The 26795-nt window shown below is 41.1% G+C and overlaps 2 protein-coding genes across 5 annotated transcripts in view; both read right to left on the minus strand.

Annotated features, from left to right (window-relative positions):
* The window catches only part of SMARCA5 (SWI/SNF related, matrix associated, actin dependent regulator of chromatin, subfamily a, member 5), a 43626-nt gene extending 38260 nt beyond the window's left edge, over positions 1 to 5366 (minus strand). The window contains exons 1-2 of the mRNA XM_061584810.1: positions 4956 to 5366; positions 507 to 581 (exon numbers count right to left, since the gene is read on the minus strand). Of these exons, the coding sequence (XP_061440794.1) occupies positions 507 to 581; positions 4956 to 5087 (207 nt within the window). The 5' untranslated portion in view covers positions 5088 to 5366. The remainder of the gene's footprint in view (positions 1 to 506; positions 582 to 4955) is intronic.
* A 17426-nt stretch (positions 5367 to 22792) lies between these two features.
* GAB1 (GRB2 associated binding protein 1) overlaps positions 22793 to 26795 on the minus strand; it is a 136664-nt gene continuing 132661 nt past the window's right edge. For all 4 annotated transcript variants that reach the window (XM_061584836.1, XM_061584834.1, XM_061584837.1 and 1 more), the window contains 2 exons: positions 25826 to 25948; positions 22793 to 24737 (listed from right to left, as the gene is read on the minus strand). In XM_061584836.1, the coding sequence (XP_061440820.1) occupies positions 24579 to 24737; positions 25826 to 25948 (282 nt within the window). In that variant the 3' untranslated portion in view covers positions 22793 to 24578. The remainder of the gene's footprint in view (positions 24738 to 25825; positions 25949 to 26795) is intronic.

Genomic DNA, 26795 nt, shown 5'->3' on the forward strand with positions numbered 1-26795 from the left:
ACGCAGCTACTAGTCTCTAAGCATCAGCTATGGCCCCACCTCTTTCCAGTTTCAGAGCCTTCTATCCTTAACCTAAAAGGTAGGAAGAAAACTAGGTGGGTACATCACTGTTCTTCAGAAGCTATCATCTGAGTGCCAGGTCACATGCTCCACAGCTATCCTTTTCCCCTCCTCCTACAAAAGGCTACGGTAATTGCTAGTTCATAAGGAGTGAAGCCAAGCTGCAACAGCACTTGACTTGAAGTAACACCTCTTGTTGTTCTTGCCACAACTGTTCGCAACCCTTTGTGTCTATGAATAATGCATGGTGGGGGATGTTACAGAGAAGCAGAGGTGAACAGATGAGAAACAGAAGGGGGCTATGGGACACAGTCCAAGTGAACTATTTTCTGCAAACTTATTTACATTACTGACATGAAATTTCAGATAACTGCAACACATTACCATCTTTATCAACATCCTATTTATGCGCCTAAAGCAACTGGCTAAATCATGGAACTACAAACCATTTTTTCTTCATATGTAGGATCTGGTTCCTGGTTTTCTTTTTGTATTCCTGGAGATTCATCATCAACTACTTCCTGGAACGTCAAATTAAAAATAAATTAGAAGAAAAAAAATACTGTTTTCTTCTTGCACTTAAAAATTTCACAAATGTATCAAGTCTTTTTAAGAAACAGGTAACCCAAACAAGATGGTTCTCATGAGAAGTTGCAAAACTAAGCTATTGTGTCTTTTGGGTACAATACATAGTTACGTTGTTACTTCTGATCAGTTTTTCACAGCCTACCCAAGCTAATACTAATGTCAGGGAGATCACAAACTATGTTATATTAACATTGGTTGTCTTTGTCTCATTTACCTTTTTATAATGTTGACTGTCCATTGTTTATTACTTTCTCCAGATTGATTTATATATTTACGATTATTTCTATTATTTTTATTATTATTTTATTATTAATTAATTAATTAATTAACTTTAATCCAGAAGGAGCCCAGGGTGACAAACAAAAACACTAAAACCATATTTATAACATTTTAAAAAACAAATCTTTAAAAAATCTTTAAAAAATCTAAAACCAATTCCCAACGAGATGCATACTGGAATAAGGTCTCTACTTAAAAGGCTCATTGAAAGAGGAAGGTCTTCAATAGATACCGAAAAGACAACAGAGATTGTGCCTGTGTAATATTTAAGGGGAGCAAATAACAAAGGGTAGGTGCCACAACACTGAAGGTCCATTTAGAATTCTATTACCATCCAATTCCTGATCACACTGGGACTTCTACTGAAAATAGTTAACCTAAAGATTTTCTATCCATTTCATATTATTTAGTTATCTTTCACAGAAATAGTTTTTCAGCACTCATTTTGTAATTTTTAAATTGTCTGATTAAGACTATTGCAGACAACAAGTTTTACTGATGTCACTGTTCCCCAGATCTCCAAACAATGTCACCTAACAACTTCATGTAGAGGTTTTATAGCACAGAAGACAAAATGGAACTTTGCAGAACCCACAAGCCAGTGACCATGGGGTAGAACAACAGTCATTGCAAGACCTCCCTAGACCCAACTTGGAAAGGTTATCTAGAAAGATACCAGGATGATGTCATCAAAAAACCCTTTCTAGATCTCTTCAGCAATGTCTTTCTTCATCCATTTCCCCCATAATTTATTTTCACCATATAGGCATCCAAATCAGCTGTCCCATAACCAGTTGAAAGCCAGATCTATATCAATACCAACCAAGGAAACCCTGGAGATTGATTGCCACAACACAGTTCAATATCTAAGAAAGAATGGATGCTAGTCTCAAGTTATTAAAATGAATTGGGTTCATTGAGGGCTAATTTTAGGATTACACAGCACTGTCTTTTTCAAGGCTGTAGGAAAACATTTACCACTTCCGTTACTCAGCAGACCAGCTCTCTCTGCCATATTTATTTAACCAGGGTGGGCACGGATTCAATAGAATATAGGTGTGTTCTGGTGTTTATCTATGGGCAGGGTACACATGCAAGTCCCACGCCAACATCCCTGTCACCCAGTCCACTTAGCCTTCCCCCATGTTAAGCAGGGAAGTTTTAGATGTGATCACTTGAAGTAGAACCATCTGTGTGATCAGGACACTAATAAAACAGGGTCCTTCAACGCAAGTAAAAGCACTTTGCAGCCCTTCAGCATTCAACACGGGAAGGTCAGGGACTGAGCATGCAAATGTCTAAACACATCTCATGTGGGTCTCCAATCTCTCAGGAACTTAACAGGACAAACTGAAAGGTATGCAAAGAAACAAGGAAAGTCAAACATTTTGTCATATCCTAATCCATCAAAGTCAGAACTAACACAAGGAATTCTGTCAGCAAAGCAAAAGATCACAACATCCTATCATGGGCTCACCAACTTCACTCACAGGCAAAGATGTAAGACTACAAACTACTTGGGAAACTCTGTAGGGCTGCACTGTGCAGATGAAATGCTAACAGTGAAGCATGGTTTGTTTGCTGCCATCAGTATTGCAGAGCAGACTCTAAGATGAACTCTCATCTGTGACTGCTCAGGTTTGTCATGAATTTGCTGTGTACACATATGTTTTGTACAGCATCCACATGACATCATCCTTATCACAATGCTGTCCCATTTTATTTTTTCACTAAATACGGATTTACCATTTCTGCAGAAAGGGTACATCTAGATTAAATTGAGAGAGCAGACAGGGAGAAATATGGGATGGCAATTTGATGAGTTCATGTGGATGCTGCAAAAAAAAAACCCCTTACATGCATGAGCAGACCAAATCCACAGTAAACTGCCATGTAGACATGCCCTCAGTCATGACACAGAAAAATGTGTTTAAATTGCCACAATTTGAAAAATGGTTATTTTATTACAAAAGTGAAGGAAGGAGTCCAAACAAGTCAAATCTTCTGCATGTGTGGAAAAATTGTAACAGCCTTGTATTTAAGCACTAGCCTGGCAAGACTAAGAAACACCACGCATGTGAGCACATGGCATTCCATATGAGTGAGTAAGCAGGCTGGTAGAGGAAAGGTAGAGCACTCTGTTCCTTTCCTGTACCTAGCATGGAAATACAGCAAGTTGCTGCAGGAGTGACAGAGTTCTTTCTCCCTCCCTCCCCTGCCACCTCCCCCAAAAGCAGGCTAGTAACTATTGTATGCTTATTGACAAGGCTGAGTTGTAACTCAAGACAAAACCATGAATTCCTGAGCTGTACCAAGCAAAGGACCCAGAGCATTGATATTTAAGTCCCCATTTGCTCTCTCAGCATGTTAATAAAATCCATAATTTGTATTCATTATAATTAACATTGCAATCCATTGACACAGGGGCATGTGGAAGCATGCAAGATACTGCCTATTATTATTATCCCTCCTTGTTTAGAACAGGCATATCAACAACTTGCAACAAAGCAAAAAGCATTAAGACAAGTACATATTCCCACAGTAGTGGGATTCTCTATTTGAGAGACCCTGGTGTTTATACATATGACTAGAACTTTTATTTGGAAACTTTTAATCTATAAGGTTTCAGAAGGTTACATAATATAACTAATATAGATTTAGGAACTTAGATTACACAACATGGCTCAAAAGCAGAAAAGTACATCCCATGACAAAACAAGACAGTATTTCCACATACAAACAATAAGGTTCCAATTCTAAGCACACTTAGCAGGAAGTAAGTACTTTTGAAGTCAATCGGACTTACACATAAATACGTTTAGGATATAAAAAGTGCTGTATGTCACCTATATTAATAAACAAACTGAAAAGAAACCTGGGAAATGTATAAAATATATAAGTAGGTACATAACTAGTGCAAAATGGTGCCTATCAAAAATATATGTAGCATCATCATTGGTGGAAAGAAAACAAAAAAAATGCATACAAATGATTTTTCACAATCAATTATCAGCTTTTGTATTCTCATCTTGGGAACAAGATGTGAATGTATCTTTAGGATTCCACATTAGAATATGCGAGTGGCACAGGACTTTCCGGTTGCTATATGGAAGGATCCAAATTAAAGGCCACTCTGGCTCTGTTATGCATACACTAAACATGAACGATCTATGACAACCTGAAAGTCAAGTCCTTTATCTGCTATGAGACTGCAGGGTTTAACAACCCTTCAGCCTGTGTGCGCGTAAACAAGTACAGCGTTTGGAGTAACAATTCACTGGACACTACCAAACAGGAGAATTTGCACGTTGTCACCCTAGCATTACTTATTTGGCACTCACTTCCGAGTGAGCACGTTAAAGGATCACGCCATTTCAGGGTCCGACCTAAAACTACGGGAGATGTGGGGACTGCCCTCGAAGGAAAGGGATCTGTGCGCCTCCTCGCAGTTAACCGTCAGTTATTTGCTTTGCGAGGCCACCAGTCAGGGTAATTAAAAGGCAGAGAGGCTCCAACCACGGAAACAAGGAGCCTCGTCCCCGGAGGTACCAGCCAACGAACCCAGCCACCCGCGCCGAAACCCTTTATTCATAGACGAGATAAGGCGAAACGAACGCGCAGCCGCGGCATTATTTACGTATACACAAAACGCACGTTGGCGGAGCTGCCCGAGACGCTTCTGAGGGAAGCTGCTCTGTAGCCGCCCCCTCTCGCTATTGTCTCAGCCCCACGCGGCACGGCTGGGGCCCAACCCGGCCCCCTGAGGCACCGCCGCTAAGCCACTCGGTGGCAACAAGAGGCTCTAGGCGCTTCGGTCGGAAGGGAACGGGATTGCGGGCGAAGTGAAGAGAAGGCGCTGGACCGATTGGGTTCCTGCCCGCCCGCCCGTCTCTTCAGAACCATTCCCGGAGCAGGCGAGTAAGCAGCCTCTCCATCACACGAGGAAAAAGCCGGAGATGAAGAGGTTCACCTCCCCGCCGCCGGAGTCCTCCTCGCCTCCCCATCCGGGCAACGTCGCTCTTCCTTACCACTCCTTCTGCGTCTCCTCCGGGCGCCCCTCCAGCGGCAACCGGGTCCGCCCCCGCATTCTCCGTGCCGGGAACCGAAGCGCTAGCAGGGAGGGAGCTCACGTTCTCGTTCTCCTGCCCCACCGCAGACATAATGGATACCCGTCCACACGGGCGGAGGAGGCGGCAACGCCTGGCTCGCAACTCCCCTGGGCGAAAAAGTGAATAATAAATTGAACGGAACTCCTCGCTAGTTCGCTCCGCGTGACTCGGGCCGGTCGCGCTGCTGCTGCCGCTCCTTCCAAGAGCCCCTCTCGCCGCTGCCGCCCCGGCTTTCTCAGCGCGTTCCCACCAACCAGGAACAGAGCCGGCTCTCGAGTCTCGCGAGACTAATCTTCGACGACGGGGGAGGGCGAGACAGGGGAACCAGGAGGAGGAGGCGGAGCCAGGACGCCTGCGCTCGCAGAACACAAACTCTGATTGGGTACCAGGGGAAAGACAAGGAGGTGCCTATTTCTGCGAGAGGTGCCAGCTGTCCCCGCGATTATTTTGGCACAGGGGTGGGCGGAGCTGGCGCGCGCGGGCAGAATGAACGAGTAAGGGGAGGAGGAAGCTATGTGCGTCATTGAGTGGAAGGGTGGGCTTGGGTTCGCGCGTTGGGGAGGAACCGAAGGCGGGATGCCCAAGACTTGCTCTTCAAATGCCATGTTAGCTGCCTCTCGATGTTTGGATCTTGGATACTGGGACGTTTTCACAAATGATGTTGAAGACAGGATCTCTGCGTTTTTTAAAAAAAAATAGTTGTATTGATTTTATTGAGGAATTTGTGTCCAGCTCTTCTAATGCATTACTCAGGGAATTAAAATGGAACAACTTCTTAATGCAACAATATAAAACAACCAATGTGAAAGAGGAATAGGGACAGCAGATAAAACCAAGTAAAAGGTAAAGGTGTCCCCGCACTTAGGGTGATGTCTTGCGACGTTTACTAGGTACACCATATGTATGGGGTGGGATTGCCAGTTCCGTCCCTGGCCTTTCTTTACCCCCCCCCCCGCGTATGCCGGGTACTCATTTTACTGACCATGGATAGATGGAAGGCTGAGTGGACCTCAACCCCTTTTACCGGAGATTTGACTTCCTCCTTTCCTTGGAATCGAACTCTGGCCGTGAGCAGAGCTTTGGCTGCGTTACCGCCTCTTACCACTCTGCGCCACGGAGTACTCTACATTAAAAACCATTACCTGGCTAAAAAGAGCAAAAGCCTGCCAAAAAGTCAAGAATCAGAGCGGGCCAGCCATGCACTTCTCAGGGCAAAGTGTTTCATAACCAGCCTTTCAACAAAGAGGTCCACAAGAGAGCTTACAACAATCTGTTAAAACAGGAGTAGCCTGCATGGTGCTCTTCAGCTGTTGTTGGACTCCAGCTACCATCATCTTCAGCCAGGATCGTCAATGGGCAGGGATAAGGGGCGTTAGAGTCCAACAAAATCTGAAGGACACCTACCTTTAAATAGGCAGGATCAGGGTTGTATTGCTTTAACTACAGTTTGCTACATGGGATGCAACTTTGATTTTTTTTAATTGCACATACCCTTTTTGGGGTTTTGTGTGTGGAGTGACGAGATGGAAAGGGAGACCCTTCACAGTTGCATAGATGGAAGATTGAGTCTGCTAAATATAGCTAGTCATGTGAGGGTGAGAAAATGGGCTGTCCTCCTTTGACTCCAGTCACCTTCCCTCTTTAAAAACAAACCTAAACAAAGATGAAAAGTGGTAATGACACTCTGTTGTGACCCATTTTAGGGACGAGTAAAGAACACATGGATCCCACACCACCAGTGGAAGACCAATACTTAAATATAAACAAATAATTACAATTAAAGCTAGAAGTGTCATGTCATCACATAGGAACAAAAGAAACTGCCTTATAATGAGTCACTCCATTGCACCATCTGGCTCAATATTGTCAACACTGACAACGACATGATTTTCCAGGGTTTTATTCAGGACATTCTCAGTCCTACTTGGAGATGCCAGGGATTGAACTTAGGACCTTCTGAATGCAAAGCAGATACTCTACCACTGAGCTACAGCGCTTTGTTGTTATTGTTGCTGTTTGCAAAGTGCTGTGCCTTTCTCTATACAGTTTGATTTCTAACCATGTGGGCAAAGTCATCTGATGTCATCGTGATGTCAGGTGATGGACTGGTGGGCAAGCCCACTCGTCAAAGTTGGCCCATGAGAAGGAGGGCAAGGTAAGGATCCAGCCTGCCAACCAGATCCAGTTCCCCACGCTGGTATTAAACAATGGCAAGTATAATACCATACAGTTCTTTGATGACTTCATGATGATGAAGTGTCAAAAGTTTGATCAAATATTCCATTAAGGCTGCAGTTCTCTATATACACGCGTACCTGGAAGTACATCCCATTGAACTCATTGAGCCTTACTTCTGAGTAAGGTTGGGGGAGAAATTCGATTCAATTCACATTTAAAGCAGAATCTATCAAATTCATACTTTCTGAAACAGTATGAGAATTGAAACACAGTCATCCTTCGAAATCTGCACTTATCAGGATTTTCCAATGTGGTTCTCCAGCCAAATAATGTTTACCAAAAATGTAGATATTAGGGGAAATTGTGCATAAAAATAAGTATATGAAAATAACATACAAAAATGTGTTGTATCAGGAGAAATTGCTTGTTTTAAAGCTGTACCTTTGCTGTTAGCCCTCCTGGACCCTCATGAGAAGAAGGGCAGGATCTAAGAAATAAAATAATAAAATAAAAAGTTGTCCCATTAGTATAAAGACTTTATTAGAGTATGAGTGGTTTAACAATCAATCCCTCTTCCCAGGGAACTCTTAAAATTGTAGCTCTGTAAGGGGAATAGGAATCTCCCAACAACTCTCAGCACCTTTAACAAACTTCAATTCCCAGGATTCTTTGGGGGAAATCATGACAGTATAAAGCGGTAATGGGGGAAAAGTGCAGATGTGGCTGTCTTGAGAAATTTTTTTGTGGAGGACCATTTGTCCGATGGACCAAAGCTCCTAGACTGATTGGAGGAATGCGCTTCACTCTGTAGTGCACATGAATACTTATAGTTCTATATTTAAAAAAAGATATTAAGGAAAACACACAATAACCAAGCATAATAATATACAGCCTCAGCTGTAACAAATCAGTATAAAATTACTGATTTGTTTTAAATTGTCCCAGGGTAAAAGGCTTTCATGTCCAACTATTTGATATTACCATATTTATTTTCCTCTGATCTCTGATACCATCTGCAGAAGCCTGTCAGCAGTGTGTGGGTATCAAGCCCACTTGGGGTGTTCTATTTTAACAGTTTTCAGCTTACACTAGAAATTCAAATGCATTCATTGAGTTTTTCTTAACAGGAGTTTTCAGGAAAAACTTTTAACTGAGTTCTGTGGAATGGACATATGCACACACCCTCTTCTTCAGGGGTGGCAAACCTCAGGTCCGGGGGCCAAATACTGCCCTCCAAGCCTCTCTCTTTGGCCCTCATGACTCTCCCCACCCCACACCTCTCCCCACCACAGTTGCATGCCATCTTCTCACGTCATGCTCCTCCAGCTCTGCTTTGCACCCTCCTTAAGTGTTTTCACCTGGCCAGAAGGTGTCCTTGACCTCTGATAATGCCTTTTGTTTGCCTGGATGCAGAACAGAGATGGGTGTGCAATTGTGTGTACAAACTAGCCTATTGTACAAAGATAACATTTACATTGGTTGCTCTGCCCACTTTCATCTCTGGCCCCACCCACCATTAGCATATGGCCCCAGAATGCTCTACCTCAGCACTTTTTAAATAAGCAAAACAATTTTTCTCACAATCCTCACCCATTATAAAAGAAATATGTCAGAAGACCTCCATAACTGTATCTGTTTATAGCAGGAGTGGGGAGCCTTTGGTCCTCCAGATGTTGCTGAACAACAACTTCCATCAACCCTAGCAAGCATGTCCAATGACCAGGGATGATGGAAGCTGTAGTTCAACAACATCTGGAGGGCTAAAGCTTCCCCACCCCTGGTTTATAGTCTTAATAACTCAAACCATGACTTTATCGAACTTCCTCCTTAAGTGGTTATGTAGGGCTAAAGATTGTTGACTTTCCAGGCAACTACTGTCCAATATGTATGTACAGTATATATTTATTTAGGGCCTGAACCAGCACAGCTAGTGCTATATGACTGTTCCTAACTGTGTTGATTTGAAGACTGCAATGTGTGTTAAGTGTTTGGGGAAAGGCTGTAGCTCAGTGGTAGAGCATCTGTCTTGCATGCAGAAAGTCCCAGGTTCAATCCCTAGCATCCCCAGGTAGGGTTAGGAGAGACTCCCTGTCTGAAACTGTGGAAAGCTGCTGCCAGTAAGTGTAGACAGTACTGAGCTAGATGGACCAGTGAGTCTGACTCAGTATAAGGCAGCTTCCTATGTTCTCATCCTTCATAGGGATAGGTAGCTGTAAGACTTTTTTGGGGCTCTTGGAGGAAAGGACACACTCCTTTGGAATTCATTATGTTAGGAATGTCAGCCATGGAAATTCTTGCAGAAAGCATCCAGTCATAAATTGTGACCAGCATCTCTTCTATTCCACACCTGTGCCTTCAAATCCAGTCAAGGAAGGGATATCCACACTTCTGTTAATGTGGTTAATGTGCTGTCAGGTTCAAAAATGTGCAAGGTGCATGATGAATCAATGCCCTTGCAAATTTTCAAAAAATGTAAAACCACATTAGCCAGTTGACCTTTGCATCCTTCCAGTGAGCACAAAGCCTAACCTCTGTAATGGGCTGACCCCTTTTGAACAGATCTCACAAACTATATAAATCCCTTCCTTCCCATTGGCTAAATTGCTGGTATTTATTCCTTTCTACAAAGAGTGGACCCAGGAAAGAAGAGGTACTGTGGAGCAAATATCTTTACCCAATGACTCCAGCAAAAAAATCAACACCCATAAGAATGGGTTCTCACTTGGATTTCTTTGTTATTTTCTTAAAAGAAGTCTCCCTTATAGATGATACCCAACATAGAATCATAGAATAGTAGAGTTGGAAGGGGCCTATAAGGCCATCAAGTCCAATCCCCTGCTCAATGCAGCTATCCAAATCAAAGTATTCCCAATTTGGAAGCATTCCCTTGGTAACCCACGGAATCTCTGGGTCCTTCAGAGTTACATGGATCAATTATTTTATTTGGGCTGCCTCTTAGGTACAGTTTAAAGTTGGGCAAGCTGAACCTTCTCCTGCTTATTTATTTTATTTATTTATTTACTATATTTATTTATTTATTTATTTATTTATTAAATTTATACCTCGCCTTATGGCCAAAAGGCCCTTGATTGTCCTTTCACTTTCCATCCATCCAGAACTTCAGTAAAAAAAACCCTGCCACTTCCTAAATCTGTCTTCCTCAATTAATGTAGGCAGTGTCTGAAACAAGACTGGAAATGTACTTTTTGATGTTTGCTAATCTGCCCAAAAAGTTTTACGTTTTCCCCAGCATTTTATTTCCCACATGTTCTCGGTCAGTAGAGGAGAAAATTGCCAGCATTCAAGCTGTTTCACATCCCTAGTTAAAAAGGCCTCTGGCTGTTTAAGGCAGCCATATCGCACCTTTACTTTCAAACCTTCTCACACTTTAGCCTGACTCAGTTGAGAAACATTCACACCTCTGAGTTGGCATAATTATTTACCAGCTTCTATGCACAAGCATATGCACATCCTGAAACTCTGCTAGCCTTTTAAAAAAATTGTCTGCTGCAGGTACTAGATTCCTCAATAAGAACAAATTATCATCTGCCAAGAGATTAATTTCCCCACACACACACACTAATTTCCACACTCCCTATGTCATTGCCTTCCCATATACCTCATTGGCCATTGGTGCAAACAGAAAGGGTGATAGTGGGCACCTCTCTCTTGTTCCCCTGTAATGCCAACTGGCAAGGAATCATAGTGCTGACCAGGGGTGTAGTCATCCGGGGTCATGGGGGCATAGGGCCCTTACGTTTGGGGGAGCAGTGCCCCAGGAGGGTCCCTATGTCTCCATAGTGCTACAAGCCAATGAGCTTGAAAGGGGAGCATGTTAGCAACTGAGAAGTGTCTTCTGGAAGCTATCATTGTCTTCTTGCTGAACCTCAAAAAGACATACCCTCATTCTACATTCATTGTTCAGTAGAACTCTAAAAATTCATTTTATTGTATAATCTTAGAAGATTGTATAATCTTAGAAGGGGGCGTGGTGTGACTATCATGAAATTTGACCCGAATTTGCCACTATGCTACTGGTGCTGACTGTAACATTATTCTGAATAAATCTGATTAATCAGATGCTCTACACAAAATGTAATTTGGTTAACAACTTAAGCTGGAACCCCACTCTAAACAATCAAAGGCTTTGAAAATATCTAAAAGTAAAAGTGCCACTGGGCTCTTATTTCCAAACAAAGAATGGCGGGTAGCTTTCAAATTGTATCAGCCATTTGCCATTTAGCATAAATCCTGCTTGACTATCTCAGTGTAGCTTATTATAAATCTGTTTGTTTTATTAATCCAAATTGCAGACAATATTTTTGCATCCTTTCAACAATGCAATGGGCGGTATGACCTGTACTTTTCAACTTGTTAATTAATGACCTAGAATTAGGAGTGAGCAGTGAAGTGGCCAAGTTTGCTGACGACACTAAATTGTTCAGGGGTGTTAAAACAAAAAGGGATTGCGAAGAGCTCCAAAAAGACCTCTCCAAACTGAGTGAATGGGCAGAAAAATGGCAAATGCAATTCAATATAAACAAGTGTAAAATTATGCATATTGGAGCAAAAAATCTTAATTTCACTCATGGGGTCTGAACTGGCGGTGACCGACCAGGAGAGAGACCTCGGGGTTGTAGTGGACAGCACGATGAAAATGTGGACCCAGTGTGCGGCAGCTGTGAAAAAGGCAAATTCCATGCTAGCGATAATTAGGAAAGGTATTGAAAATAAAACAGCCGATATCATAATGCCATTGTATAAATCTATGGTGCGGCCGCATTTGGAATACTGTGTACAGTTCTGGTCGCCTCATCTCAGAAAGGATATTATAGAGTTGGAAAAGGTTCAGAAGAGGGCAACCAGAATGATCAAGGGGATGGAGCGACTCTCTTACGAGGAAAGGTTGCAGCATTTGGGGCTTTTTAGTTTAGAGAAAAGGCGGGTCAGAGGAGACATGATAGAAGTGTATAAAATTATGCATGGCATTGAGAAAGTGGATAGAGAAAAGTTCTTCTCCCTCTCATAATACAAGAACTCGTGGACATTCAAAGAAGCTGAATGTTGGAAGATTCAGGACAGACAAAAGGAAGTACTTCTTTACTCAGCACATAGTTAAACTATGGAATTTGCTCCCACAAGATGCAGTAATGGCCACCAGCTTGGATGGCTTTAAAAGAAGATTAGACAAATTCATGGAGGACGGGGCTATCAACGGCTACTAGCCATGATGGCTGTGCTCTGCCACCCTAGTCAGAGGCAGCATGCTTCTGAAAACCAGTTGCCAGAAGCCTCAGAAGGGGAGAGTGTTCTTGCACTCGGGTCCTGCTTGCGGGCTTCCCCCAGGCACCTGGTTGGCCACTGTGAGAACAGGATGCTGGACTAGATGGGCCACTGGCCTGATCCAGCAGGCTCTTCTTATGTTCTTATGGGGGATTTTTACCTGGCTTCAATATTTGTATAATACACACAGCATTGTTTTATTCTAAAATATTATTTCAGAAAGAGACGGTTGTGACTTCAGATGCTTTTTTAGGCCATTTCCAGTAAATATGCAGAAATCTGTGTGATGGTAGTCCCTCCTTCCACATACATACACAAGAGGGAGCTCACCACCAATCATGGCTTTGTAGATGTATTGCAAGAGCATTGCCTTTGAAACATCTCTTTAGTGCAGCCTTTCCCAGCCAGTGTGCCTCCAGATGTTGTTGGACCACAACTCCCATCAGCGTCAGCCAGCATTGCCAATGGTCAGGAAAGATGGGAATTGTGGTTCAACAACATCTGGAGGCACACTGGTTGGGAAAGGTTGCTTTAGTGACTGAAAGAAGAACTAAATAGTAGGCTGTTAGGTCTTTCCAGGAGAAGGTTCCCATATTTCATTAACAATGTAGCAAATAAAAATGTGTAGCATATGTAAATTACTTTTGAGCTAGGTGCTTAGTTTTACATAATCTGCTTCCCACCTTCTCTGTTTTCAGAGCAGCACATTCAGAAAGTTATCAGCCACCAGGCAAGCCATGTAATACATATTCAGTTTTATTGGTAACATTGTAAACAACTGGTTGGCCCAATAAAGTATTTAATCTGATATGATTATTGCTGATTTGCTGTCTCATGAGAAAGCTTGAGAAATGCTAAGTAGAAGAAACTACTTTACATAGTGAGGACACTAGAGGTTTTAAAACACACTGGCCCAGTTTGCATGTAATGTTATGGTTTAGCAAAAACGAGTAAGGGGGGGAAATCATGGCCACTTTGCTCCTTCCCCAGTCCTGCCATGCTACCTGGAGCTTGGTTAACATTATGTGCATACCTGGACCCTGTAACCAAGTTTTGTTCTTGGCTTACTGCTCATGGTTTACCTGGTGAAGATAAACTATGAACTATGAGCCTGGGTTCAGATACAATATTAAGCTAAACTATATCTGAGCTCCAGGTAGTACAACAGCAGCAGGACCAGCCAAAGAGCAAAGTGGCCATGATTTTCACCCTGGATACCTACATATTTGCTTGTTCTTGCTAAGCCATGGTTTGGTTCAGCATTACATGCAAACCAAACCAATGTTTAAGAATTTAAAATGATGTAAAATGAGAGGGTCAAAAATGTACCACCTACTTTGAACACAGGAAGCTCTGGGTTTACAGTAAATGTTAGAGGAGAATGATGGAACCACTTCTGCAACAGTACAAACTAGCAGGACCTGCAACAAAGTGTTGCAGTGTGTCATCCTAGTCTCCTAGTATATTCCTATCCGGAGTTCCAGCCAGTCGGCTATGCCCTGCTCCAGCATATTCCATTCCACAAACACGCCATTTTCTGCTTTACTTTTAGAACTGACATTCTGTGATTAGGGATCATACTCAATCCTCATTGGCTTTTTTGGAGGGTGGGGTGAATTCCACTTAGGCTTTGTTTTTAAACTGTACTGTAAACGTCTCTTGAGCATGCTGATACTTCTTGCTTAGTGGACCCAACTTTGATTCCATTTCTTACCACCCAGTTTTGGTATTGCAGGGAGCAATTATCTAGAAAGGTAGCTGAATATATTTTCTTGGAAGGTTTTGTGAGGATGTGCAGGACTGTCCTAGCTATAGGTATAGGAGGACTATAGGTTCTTGAGGAAGCTGAGGCAAGGAGTCCCCTGTCAGTGTTGGGACAGGGATGGAAGAATAGTTGGTGACTGTGAAGCACTGGAGAGCTTGAACATAAAAACTGATAGCAGCACACAGTCTTGAGAGAAAAACATTTTTTAACATCTTTTTACAGGTCAGACGAAACTTGCCTTGTAAGGATAATGTCGTTAGCAGTAGGCCTCTCAATCAGGCAACCAATACCATTGGAATAACATTTTAGCTACAGTCTTAAAGAGACCATGTTTTCCACGATAAGAAAGCAGTCTTGTCTGTTCTTATTAATGTGAGTTATTTCTTTATTTTAGTATTTTAATGTGGCAGATGATTTTTCAAAATTTGTGTAGGTCTTCAGGAAAGAGTGTGTACTTTTGGGATGTTGAGTTTTAACAAAGTATGTGGAGGTTAAGGGCTATTTTTTAAAAATAATGCAGTCTTCTGTGAGCACTAACCTGCTGTACTAAATGAACTTCCATGTAGTTCTTTGAAAAGAGTATACAAAACTACATCTTCCTCCACAGTAATAAAGTTTTTTTTTAAAAAACCCACCTTTTGTACATTTTGTTTTCTTTGAAGGACACTGTGCTTGTCCGATCCACATCTTTAGGCCCTCCAGACTGGTGTTTTTTGCAGGTGTATTTTGCCATTTGCTATTGACACAGTAATAGCATATCAGTGGTGGATTTATACTGGACTATCCACACATCAGATTTTCCGTGGTGCAGAGTGGTAAGGGGCGGTAATGCAGCCGAAGCTCTGCTCACGGCCGGAGTTTGATTCCAACGGAAGGAAGAAGTCGAATCTCCGGTAAAAGGGGTCGAGGTCCACTCAGCCTTCCATCCATCCGTGGTTGGTAAAATGAGTACCCGGCCTATGCTGGGGGGTAAAGAAAGACCGGGGACGGAACTGGCAATCCCACCCCATATATATGGTCTGCCTAATAAACGTCGCAAGACGTCACCCTAAGAGTCGGAAACGACTCGCACTGCAAGTGCGGGGACACCTTTACCTTTTTATCCACACATCATTCTGCTTTATTAGTTCTGCCATGCTTCCTAAAGTGGGAGGGCACTCTTGTGTTATAGCACAACAAACGTGGGACAAAACACACATATCTCAGAACATTTGTGGTATGAAAAGTTATGGGATTTTTGCCGGAAGTTACGGGAGATGCACCTATTAGAAACAAAGCAGTATGTCTGGCCCAAAACCTTTACAAGCATAAACAGTATTGAAAGCAGGATGATGTATAACTATTCCAATACCATCATGAACACAAATAATCATGAATGCACAATAAAAAGGGTGCCTGGAGGGACCCATTGTTAAAAGTTGTGTGTGAGAGTAGGGGGATACTATTATGTGTACTGATAGTGAACTCAATTCTCTGAGTGTCAGTCCTTACTCATCCAAAATGGCACCATCCATGTACCAGAGGAAGGTATAAGCAGATTTGGGAAAACACCAAGCCTTGCAGAAGCGCAAAAAACCCCCAAAACCCTTAGGAAGGGAGAATCCCCAAAACAGCCCCAAAAGAACAAGTTCAGGCTATGGGATGATGCTGGCTAACTGTTGGGGCAGGGGGAGAAAACTAGGGGGAAGAGGGAATGGAATGATGTGTCCTGAAAAAAGAGGGCAGGCCTGCTTGGCCAGAATCCTGAACAGGAGGAGCATTTCACACTGCAACATTTTCTTGCAAGTCTCACTTGCATGTTGTATTAGCAAGTACATTATGCCAACCCTGTATTCGCTAAGACAGTGGGATAAGGGGCAAGACATGGAATTGGGCTTTCCCTAGCTGGAAAGTCTCCTTTTCATCCATTGAGTTGGTTGTTATCACAGTAAGTCTGCAGGACTAGGCTAGCTCTACTGTAGAATTGAAGGGGGAGTTGCTTCTGTTACCCCCCCAAAAGTTATTCTCATAAGCCCTCCTGTATAAGCTGTTCTGGTAAGTCATGGCTAGTCACATATCTGATGTCCACACTCCACAACCTTCCAGTCTGTGCTGATCTTTTGTTTTATCAGTGAAGGATGGGCAGGAGTTATCACATTACCACAGTGCTACTCTTCCTCAAGAGACATCATCATAAGGTCTCTCTTTAATATTGATCACTAACTGTAGTAGGGGCCAAAGTTAAATGCAGGAAACTGGAACATTCCTGTGCAAATCAGGAGTTACTACAGCTGGCCATCCTTCCGAGTTTAGGAGGCAGGCTTTCCTAGATCGCTTCTGTCTCAACATCTCACTATAGGGCTGATTTACACATAATGACAACCATTTCGTGCATTAATATTGATACTACGCCACAAGACATACTACATTCCATACACATATCATGCATATGCACATGTTCACTAACAAATCCCAAGCACACTGAAAGCTCACCATGCAAATTTCACAACTTTATTCTCTACACTGAGGAGACTTGAGAGGGTGAACTTTAAATTGACATGGAAGAAAATAACCTGCTTTATATGCTGGACCACTGTGTATAAAGAAGTTACTACATGCTGAAAGCGTCCATGTAGAACAATTTAGAGACTTCTTTAAATGTGGTCTATAATATATGCTACCTGTCCCCTTCAACAGGCTAGATTAAATATTTGACTAATCTAATACAGTTCTCCTTATATCATTGTATGTCTTTATTGGCTAATCTTCCATAAAGAACAAGTTATTGCATATTTCTCTACCCCGCACCCACTCTCGCCCTTTCTACTACAGGAGAACATTGGACAGGGTCTGATGCAGTTCACAAGAGTGGCACTAGTCTAAGAAAGCAAGAAAAATGTATTACCTTCACAATCAAATATTTTAAGCAGAACAAACCAGATAAATCATAGCATTTACTGTGTGTGTGTTCTGATGCAAAGCAGTCCACTGAAACGGGAGATAGATGAACAAGTAAGCCAACCATCAGTCTTTGCCAGCCTAGTGCCCTCCATATGTTTTGGACTGCTGCCTTGGGCTCTTGCAGGAGGAAGGACAAGATATGAATTCAATGATATTACCTAGACTCCATCTTCTGGTGTGATGAAGTATGTTCTGGTAAGGAGTATGGATGTCTCTGCAAAATTCTGTGTACACTAGTAACAGCTAAGCTTAAAAGTTTAATAGTGTTAAATCTCATAGTGCAGCGAGAAAGCTTCTGCCAGACTGGTGGCCTTGAATTTACTTAGCTAAATGAACCATTGACATACAAATTACATCTTTAAAATGTCAAGATTATTCATCTCAGAAGCCATTTATGTGGAATGATGTCAACAGTTTATGTCAACATTAAAAACAACATATGAAATTATCAAAATATTAACATTAAATGAAATACAACTATTGCGCCTATTTCTTTCCAGCCTTAGTGTTTACAGGTGTTATTCATTAGATCTTCAATAATAAAAATGTGTTTATATCATGTGGCACATTGGAATAAGCATCCTCAGCAGTAAGTTGTAGAAACTGGTTTTGGAACTCATCATAGATTCTAAGTATGCAGGAGAAGAGTAAGCAAATTCACACACTTATATATAGTTACATTTTGATGTCAGTGAGAGTTCATTCTTTTCAATGGATATGCATGTTGAATAAGTCTTGTGAATGATTCAGCATGTCTCTCAGTTGCCTTGCAAAACGTTCAATGTATTCAATATATTTTGGTTCCACTTAAAATAGTTATAACTCATCATGGATAAAATGATCACCAATACACTTATGCAATCACCATTAACAATATCCCAAGTTCTTTGATAAAAACAATTTATCAGTTGCTTCCCTATTTTTTATTTATTGTTTTCATAGAATCATAGAATAGTAGAGTTGGAAGGGGCCTACGAGGCCATCGAGTCCAACCACCTGCTCAATGCAGGAATCCAAATCAAAGCATTCCCAACAGATAGCTGTTCAGGTGCCTCTTGAATGCCTCCAGTGTCAGAAAGCCCACTACCTCTCTAGGTAATTGGTTCCATTGTCGTATGGCTCTAACAGTTAGGAAGATTTTTCTGGTGTCCAGTCAAAATCTGGCTTCCTGCAACTTGAGCCCATTATTCCATGTCCTGCACTCTGTGATGATTGAGAAGAGATCCCAGCCCTCCTCTGTGTGACACCCATTCATGTACTTGAAGAGTGCTATCATGTCTCCCCTCAGTCTTCTCTTCTCCAGGCTAAACATGCCCAGTTCTTTCCGTCTCTCCTCATAGGGCTTGGTTTCTAGTCTCCTGATCATCCTTGTTGCCCTCCTCTGAACCTGTTCCAGTTTGTCTGCATCCTTCTTGAAGTGCAGAGACCAGAACTGGACACAGTATTCAAGATGAGGCCTAACCAGGGCTGAATAGAGGGAAACTAATACTGCACGCGATTTGGGAACTATACTTCTGTTAATGCAGCCTAATATAGCGCTTGCCGTTTTTGCAGCCACATCACACTGTTGGCTCATATTCAGCTTGTGATCAACAACAATTCCAAGATCCTTCTCACATGTCATATGGCTGAGCCAAGTATCCCCCATCTTATAACTGTGCATTTGGTTTCTTTTTCCTAAGTGTAGAACTTTACATTTATCCCTGTCGAATTTCATTCTGTTGTTTTCAGCCCAATGCTCCAGCCTATCAAGGTCCCTTTGAATTTTGTTTCTGTCTTCCATGGTATTAGCTATGCCCCCCAATTTTGTATCATCTGCAAATTTGATAAGCATGCTCTGTACCTCCTCATCCAAGTCCTCAATAAAAATGTTGAAGAGCACTGGGCCCAGGACTGAGCCCTGTGGTACCCCACTCGTTACTTCTGCCCAGTTTGAGAAGGAACCATTCATAAGCACTCTTTGAGTACAATTCTGGAGCCAGCTGTAGATCCACCTGATAGTTGTTCCATCCAGCCCACATTTAGCTAGCTTGCTAATCAGAATATCATGGGGCACTTTGTCAAAAGCTTTGCTGAAATCGAGATGTACTATGTCCACAGCATTCCCAGTCTACAAGGGAGGTGACCCGATCAAAAAATGAGATAAGATTAGTTTGGCAGGATTTGTTCTTCATAAATCCATGTTGGCTCCTAGTAATCAGTGCATTGTTTTCAATGTGCTTACAGATTGACTACTTATAATCTGCTCCAGAGTTTTTCCAGGGATTGATGTTAGGCTAACTGGTCTGTAGTTCCCGTTCCTCCTTTTTGCCCTTTTTGAAGATAGGGACAACATTAGCTCTCCTCCAGTCATCTGGCACTACACCAGTCCTCCACGATTTCACAAAGATAATAGACAGTGGTTCTGAGAGTTCTTCAGCCAGTTCCTTCGATGCAGTTTATCAGGCCCTGCCGATTTGAACAAGTTCAAAGTGACTAGGTATTCCTTGACCATTTGTCTATCAATCTCAAGCTCCAATCCCGCCCCTTCTACTTTATGTTTCCTGGGAGGGTCATAGATCCTTTTTTGGGAGAAGACTGAGCCAAAGTAGGATTCTGCCTTTTCTTTGTCACCTGTTATCATTTTGCCATCCTTATTGAGTAGCTGTGCCACCATTTCTTTTCTCTGTCATTTACTATGGATGTACCTGAAGAAAGCTTTTTTATTGCTTTTAGCATCCCTCACTAACCTCAGCTCATTCTCAGCTTTAGTGTTCCTGACACCATCCCTGCAATTCCGTGATACCTGCCTGTACTCTTCCTTTGTGGCCTGGCCTTCTTTCCACTTCCTGTATGTGTCTTTTTTTTGGTTTTCAGGTCATCTCTAAGCTTTTTGTGAAGCCGCATTGGCTTCTTCTGGTGTTTCCCCCCTTTTTTCCTTGTTGGAATTGCTTGCCATTGCGCTTTTAGAATTTCCTTTTTTAGAAACTCCCACCCATCTTGGACTCCTTTTGTCATTAGGGTCGCTTGCCATGGAACCGTACTTACAATTGTTCTGAGTTTATTAAAATCAGCTTTCCTGAAGTCCAGGGTGCACGTATGGCTACTCTCAGCTTTTGTTTCTGTTAAAATCAAGAATTCAAGCATGGTGGGTCACTTTCCCCCAGAGTTCCCATAACTGCCACTCCATCCACCAAATCATCTCTATTGGTTAGAATCAAGTCCAGGATAGCTGATCCTCTGGTTGCTTCCTGCACTTTGTGTAGGAGAAAGTTATCTCCAACACAAACCAGAAATTTCTTGGAGGGTCCGTGTTTGGCAGAATTTGTCTCCCAACAGATATCGGGATAATTGAAGTCCCCCATTACTACTACATCATGACTTCTCGAAACATTGGCAATTTGCTTTTCAAAAGTTACATTCTCGTCTTCTCCTTGATTGGGTGGTCGGTAGTAGACTCTAAGCACCACATTCCTTTTATTACTTGCCCCATTAATTTTAATCCAGATACTCTCGGTGGAGCTACCAGTTAACATATAGCACAACTCCACCTCCCTTTTTATTCCTTTTGAATTTGTTGTAACATTTAAAGATGAGTTTATGGTTGCAGAAATACAAATCATGGTAAGAGCTAAGCTACTTGTATTCTTATTTTACTGTTGCAATCAAAATTAAGTTCACAGAGTTCCTCCTTATATTATAAATCCTCTTGTGTTTATCATGATGATATACTGCCTTCAAGTCGATTACAACTTATGGCGACCCTATGAATAGTGTTTTCATGGTAAGCGGTATTCAGAGGGGGTTTACCGTTGCCTTCCTCTGAGGCTGAGAGGCAGTGACTGGCCCAAGGTCACCCAGTGAGCTTCATGGCTGTGTTTACTGACAGTATAAAGGAAAATTGGATTGAACCCTCAATCAAATATTGTGTGTGACTGTACTCGAGAAGGTACTAATTTAATTCATAATTTACAGTAGTCATTGTTGTCATCATTCAAATGCATTGCTATTTCCAGAAACATAAGGCGTTATACTCCAGGCCAATCAGCTAAAAGAAGGGAAAAAAGTAAAGTTTACTCAAATAGGGTCACAGATGTACAGTTTTTATAGATCTACAATCCAGGTGGGGGACCCACAATGGAGCTTTCCTATCTCCTCAGTTCCACTGCAGCCCCTGCCTTCTTGAGGTTGCTGAATCCTCTAGACTGTTTGGCTGCAGTTGGCAGGTAGGGGGAGAGACATTGGTGGAAACTGTAGACCCTGCCATGCATAAGAAATGCTTTCTTCTCATACAAAAGTCTACATGGTTGTGTAGAATCCAGATTGTCTTAGCTAAAAGAAAACAAGGTCTAGTCTTTATGGAAGGTAGAGGGGGCAGGAAAGCTTGCAAAAACTGGGACAAGTGATGCCTTCCAATGCACTGTCCTTCATATTGCCCGTAAGTTCTTGGTCAAAAATTCTAATTATTGGAAAGAAAAAATTTTAAAAATACATTGACTAATTAGTGAAATGCATTATTCTAAAAATGTTATTTCTCTGATAGCAAAACAGAAGTGTTTTTTTTAATCTATCTTTCCTTCTCCCTTTGGTTATCTCATACCCACATAATGTCTAATTAGTAAGAAAATGAGGTTGTGATAAGACCACCTTGTTTACACAAGAAAGAGATTGCACATATGCAGGTAGTCACACATACACACCCCCAAGCAGCACTGCACCCCAGCGGTTACTATTTGTATCAACCTGGTCCTGCAAACAGGACTAAAATTTACAGACAAAATAGCATTAATCGGGTACCTCCCTATTGTGTGGAAGCTTATTCCAGGGCAGCAGAATTGATTGATTGTGCCGTTGGTCACCAAAGGTATAATTTCACAACATGGAAGAGTAAACACAATCCAACAAAGGATAGAAGACCTATCCTCACTCACCCTACATGAACTAGGTAGATACCGTACATTACTGAAATTAGATACTTACCAAGCTACATGGCAAGCCCTATAGTGAAGTCTTATCTCTAGCTGAATATAAAAGGTATTTTATGACCCCCATAAACTGAAAATGAGCAAAACCCATCAAAGTTGACCTACTCCTCTCCCTTCCATTCTGATTTTACTTTAGTTTGTTATTGTTGCATTTGTTGTATTTATATGAACAAACAACAATATTAATTTTTAAAAGGCTGACTTTGAAACTCTTCTGAGACAATATAATGAGGAGGTATAGGATGGAAAGGGAAACTGCTCGTCAGAAAAAAGGGGAAAGTCTCACTGCATGCGAAGACATGGTTTATGTACTTATCTGGATCACAGCATTGGACTACAATATACATTATTCCAAGTAATAAAGGTCCTTCTCTTTTTAAAGTCATATTTTAGTACTATATCACTGAGAAAAACAGGAAATAATAAGAGCAGGACAAGAAGACTGGCTACAGTAATTTTTAACTGGCTAGAATACTGCCATGGTTGCTTTCATCTTTTTGAGAGTGCACACAACTTCTAGCCTGTCTTAATAATCTACATACAAATAGCACAAGAGATTGGCTATTCAATAGCTTTGCAAATATATTACTGTTTTGTGAGTTTCAGTCAACCACCTAGCACACATCAACAGAAAAATTTGAATTTATTTAAAATTCATCTCAAAATGCAATGTGTTTAAGTTTTTTAAAAAACACATTCAAAACATCAAAATATTTCTAATTTAAAAAGAAACCTTGTTAGGAATAAAGACAATTTACATACTGTTTGGGGGCAGGGGTGGACAGGAAATTAGGCACAGTATTAAGGCCAGCATTCATTAAAACAATACTAACATAGTTCTATGTTCACTTGATATCCAAGAGGTATGGAGAAGAATAAATTTACTTTAATGTATCCATATAAGAATGAATTAGTAGATTTTCCATCATGACAAGATTAATTCATTGATTAAGGTGTACTTAAAAAAAAAAAAAGAACTACATTTTCTTCCTTACTACTAAATTTGGTTTCTAATTTAGAGGAGGCTGCTATTTGGAGAGGGGGTAGAAAATTAATAGATCCAATTTACTCAATATGAATTCTGTACCGGGGGAAGAAGCTTTTTTTTAAAAAAGGAAAAAAATGAGATCACTTCAACATAATATCTTTAAAAAAACCCACGAAATATTAAGAGATATCAGTTGCATAGGAATTTAAATATAAGGCCAAGCAGGAAACTAGGCTTAATAAGGATAATTAAAAGAGCACTATGGTGTCAAGACCTAGGATCATATCCAACCAAATCAGAGTTGAACCACTGAAATCAATAGACTTAAGTAACTTATGTCCATTGATTTCAACAGGTGTACTGTGAATATGACTAATGCTGGATATCACCATTAGTATTTCCATCTGAATTCTATTTTTTTTTTAAAAAAATCACAGTATCTTCTAGTACTACAACAGTGAATGTCAAACCGTCACTTTAATTTTCATACTGAAAACCAATATTAAGGCTTGGTAAAAGTAGAAAACTAAAAACTCATTGTTTAAACCTGATAAGTGTGTTAGCACCACGGTGCTAGGTACGTACCTGATGTTAAGAGATTCTACCTTCTGTAAATAATGTAAAAATGATGGTTTGCAAATAAAGTGTAAGATCACTCGTGACTGCAAACCATCAGTGGTGGGCAGGACTATGTGGAGTTTAATTCTTCAGTACAAAAGATCCCTCCCTGCAGAATCTTTGATCACTGAACAATGAATACTGTCATAAATGAAACTACAACAGGAGCTCCTGTGTTAGTGTGCAATTGCGTAAGACAGAAGGGTAGATCCTAAAACCAATAACGTCTATTATTACTAACTCACAGCCATTTCTGTTAGGAAGGTAACCTGCAGACTTCCAAATATTCTTTGCAAGTATTAAATATAAAACACAGGTATTTAACAAATCATCTCTTGACATTTCAAGTAGATTAAAATTGTGAAACTATTTCTTGCTAATTCATTTCTGAGCTGTTAAAATGCACTTCAGACCTTAATTTCAGTATCATACACGTAGCTTACTTCCTAGAACATTACAAAATATAGTAGTGTCAGGAGGGAAAAGGTGTTAAAAGGACATTAGCTGGGGAAAGCTGAACCAACATTTTAACATGGAGAAAGTGCATAAAACATTATAATACTACAAACATGCTAATTTCAGGCCAAGACATTTCTGGGACCTAAGCAATACTATTTTACACATTAATTTACATTGTATTATTTACCCAGATGCCACAGGTTACTGTTTTATCTCATGTTATCATTTTGATTTTCATATTTTTGGGGGGGATCATTCAAGAATTGTCCAGTATTATTCCATCAGTTAATGGCATAACTGCAGCTCTTTTTATAAATTTAAGGAGGATGACAAGAGGATTCTTTTTTTCATTTTACACTTTTTGTTGGCATTTCAGATTCTGTAGACTGTCTCCCATCAGTCCAAGCTTCCCGTGTACTCTTCAGTGCTTGTGTTTTTTGTTGGTCAACCACAACGTAATCAACTCTTTCATCAGCCACACTGCTGCCTGAACCACTGCTCTTTTTCTGGAGGAGAAATGAAGAAGAAAAGGATAAGAACAAGAGAAGTCAATACAAGTCTATGGATTCAGAGCATCCTTTTCATCAATAGATGGGCTCTTGCATAAGGGACTGAGATGCAGCAGAGTCCTCCACCAGGGGAAGAAGACAACTGCAATTTTGGCTAATCCCTGCTGCAGCCAACCCTCTACCACACTATTCTGGGGAGTCCCCAGCTCCCCAGAACAGTTTTTCAGAGAGCTGCTGGGGGAAGGAAGAATCTGCAAAAATCTTTCTGTGAGAGTGTCCAGTGGGCAGAATGCCACTCATGGAAACTTTGGTTCCAAGAAGAACAGAAGACAACTATATGAGTGAATGTAAATATTGTTGTTTTAAAGCGTAGCATTTTTATTAAAATAACATCTATATATCACACATATCCAAAAAGGTGACATGTGGTATATCCACTGGACAAAAAGTCCTTAGAGTAACAATATAATAGCAGGTGTCATTAAAGATTCCATGGTTCTTCATTTTGCCAATCCTCTAGATTATTGGTGGCAAGGTTTAACTGGTAGATTAAGCAGGTGAAGGTTTAATTGGCAGAAGCCCATTTTAATCAGGCTGAGAATAAAAATCATTTAGTTCTTAAAACTATATCAATTGTGATGCAGTGACGAGGAATGAAAAAGCAAACATTAAAGATCGTCTTTCCTCCAAAAAATGAGTAACTGTTCTGTTCCAATTTAACAAACAAAACCTATTTTATACCACCAGATCCACTGCCCTGCCAGTTCATGATGACCAGGCAGGAGGTGAGGTGGGCAGCTTTTTCTCTCCCACTGACTACAATGGGAGGGAATCAGCGACACCAACACCAGATTCACTGATTCCGTTGTAATTTTGTCAATTCTGCAAGCATGTCAGGGGGCTGTGTATGTGATATACCCACAACTGCCCTCAACATGCCCTGTTTCCCCTGCTCTGCCAGTCCAGCATCTATGCTGGTGAAGCTTTTCTGCCAGTATGCTAGGGGGCCTCTATGCTACCAGCATGTCTTGTAATCTCAAAAAGGCACCTATATTGATGCTAAGAAGCTACTCAGCTTTGTTTACCTTGCGAGGTGGGGTAGATTTTCCAGAATCTAAATCCAGATCTAAATACTCCACTTGCTTATCACCTTTAGGTTTTACCATAGGACTACTTCCCCCATCAAGACTGCTGCTTCCAAACAAAACCTGAAATTGTAAGTGAAATATTTCAGTCAGCAACAGTGACAGCTTTAACGGAATGTAGTTCTCAACAATGCATTGCATAGGAGAAACTGAACAGATATCTCATTTTGTAAAATGTTTTTAAAGAACCAACAATATTTTAACATCAGTATTGCCTTAATTAACTTTAACATGATAATTAGGGAGAACAAGATGAGCCTCAAATATGATACCTATGTTCATAAGGACTTTAAAAGGGCAAGTAAGAAGAGACATAGCAGAGCTGTATAAAATTATGCACGGGGTGAACAAAGTGAATCAAGAGGAGTTTTTCTTCCTCTCTCATAGGATTATGACCTGGGTCATCCAATGAAGTGGAATGGTGGGAGATTCAGGACAAACAAAAGGAACAACTTCTCTACACAATGCATAGTTACCACTATGGAATTCATTTCCACAAGATGTGGTGATGGTCACCAACTTAGATGAATCTGAAAGGGGAGCAGATAATTCATGTAGGATAAGGCTGTCAACAACTATTAGTCATGAAGACTACATACTGCCTCCAGAATCAAAAGCAGTATACCTCGAAATAGCAGATGCTGGGGAATTTTAGTGGAAGAGGACTATTTCCCTCATGTCCTGCTTGTGGGTTACTCATAGACAGTTGGTTGGCCACTGTGGAAAATATGATACTGGACTAGATAAACCTTTGGTGTTATCCAGCAGGGTTCTTATGTTTAAATCTTACATGTAATATTTTTCTAAGGCTGTCATCACACTGTAGTTTGCAGCACCATCTGCCAACAGATGTCCCTGCAAACTACAGCATGACAACAGCCTTCTAAATGTTGCCAGACCATCACAGCAA

The sequence above is a fragment of the Rhineura floridana genome, chromosome 9 (assembly GCF_030035675.1).
Source record: "Rhineura floridana isolate rRhiFlo1 chromosome 9, rRhiFlo1.hap2, whole genome shotgun sequence".
In the NCBI taxonomy this organism is placed as follows: Eukaryota; Metazoa; Chordata; class Lepidosauria; order Squamata; family Rhineuridae; genus Rhineura; species Rhineura floridana.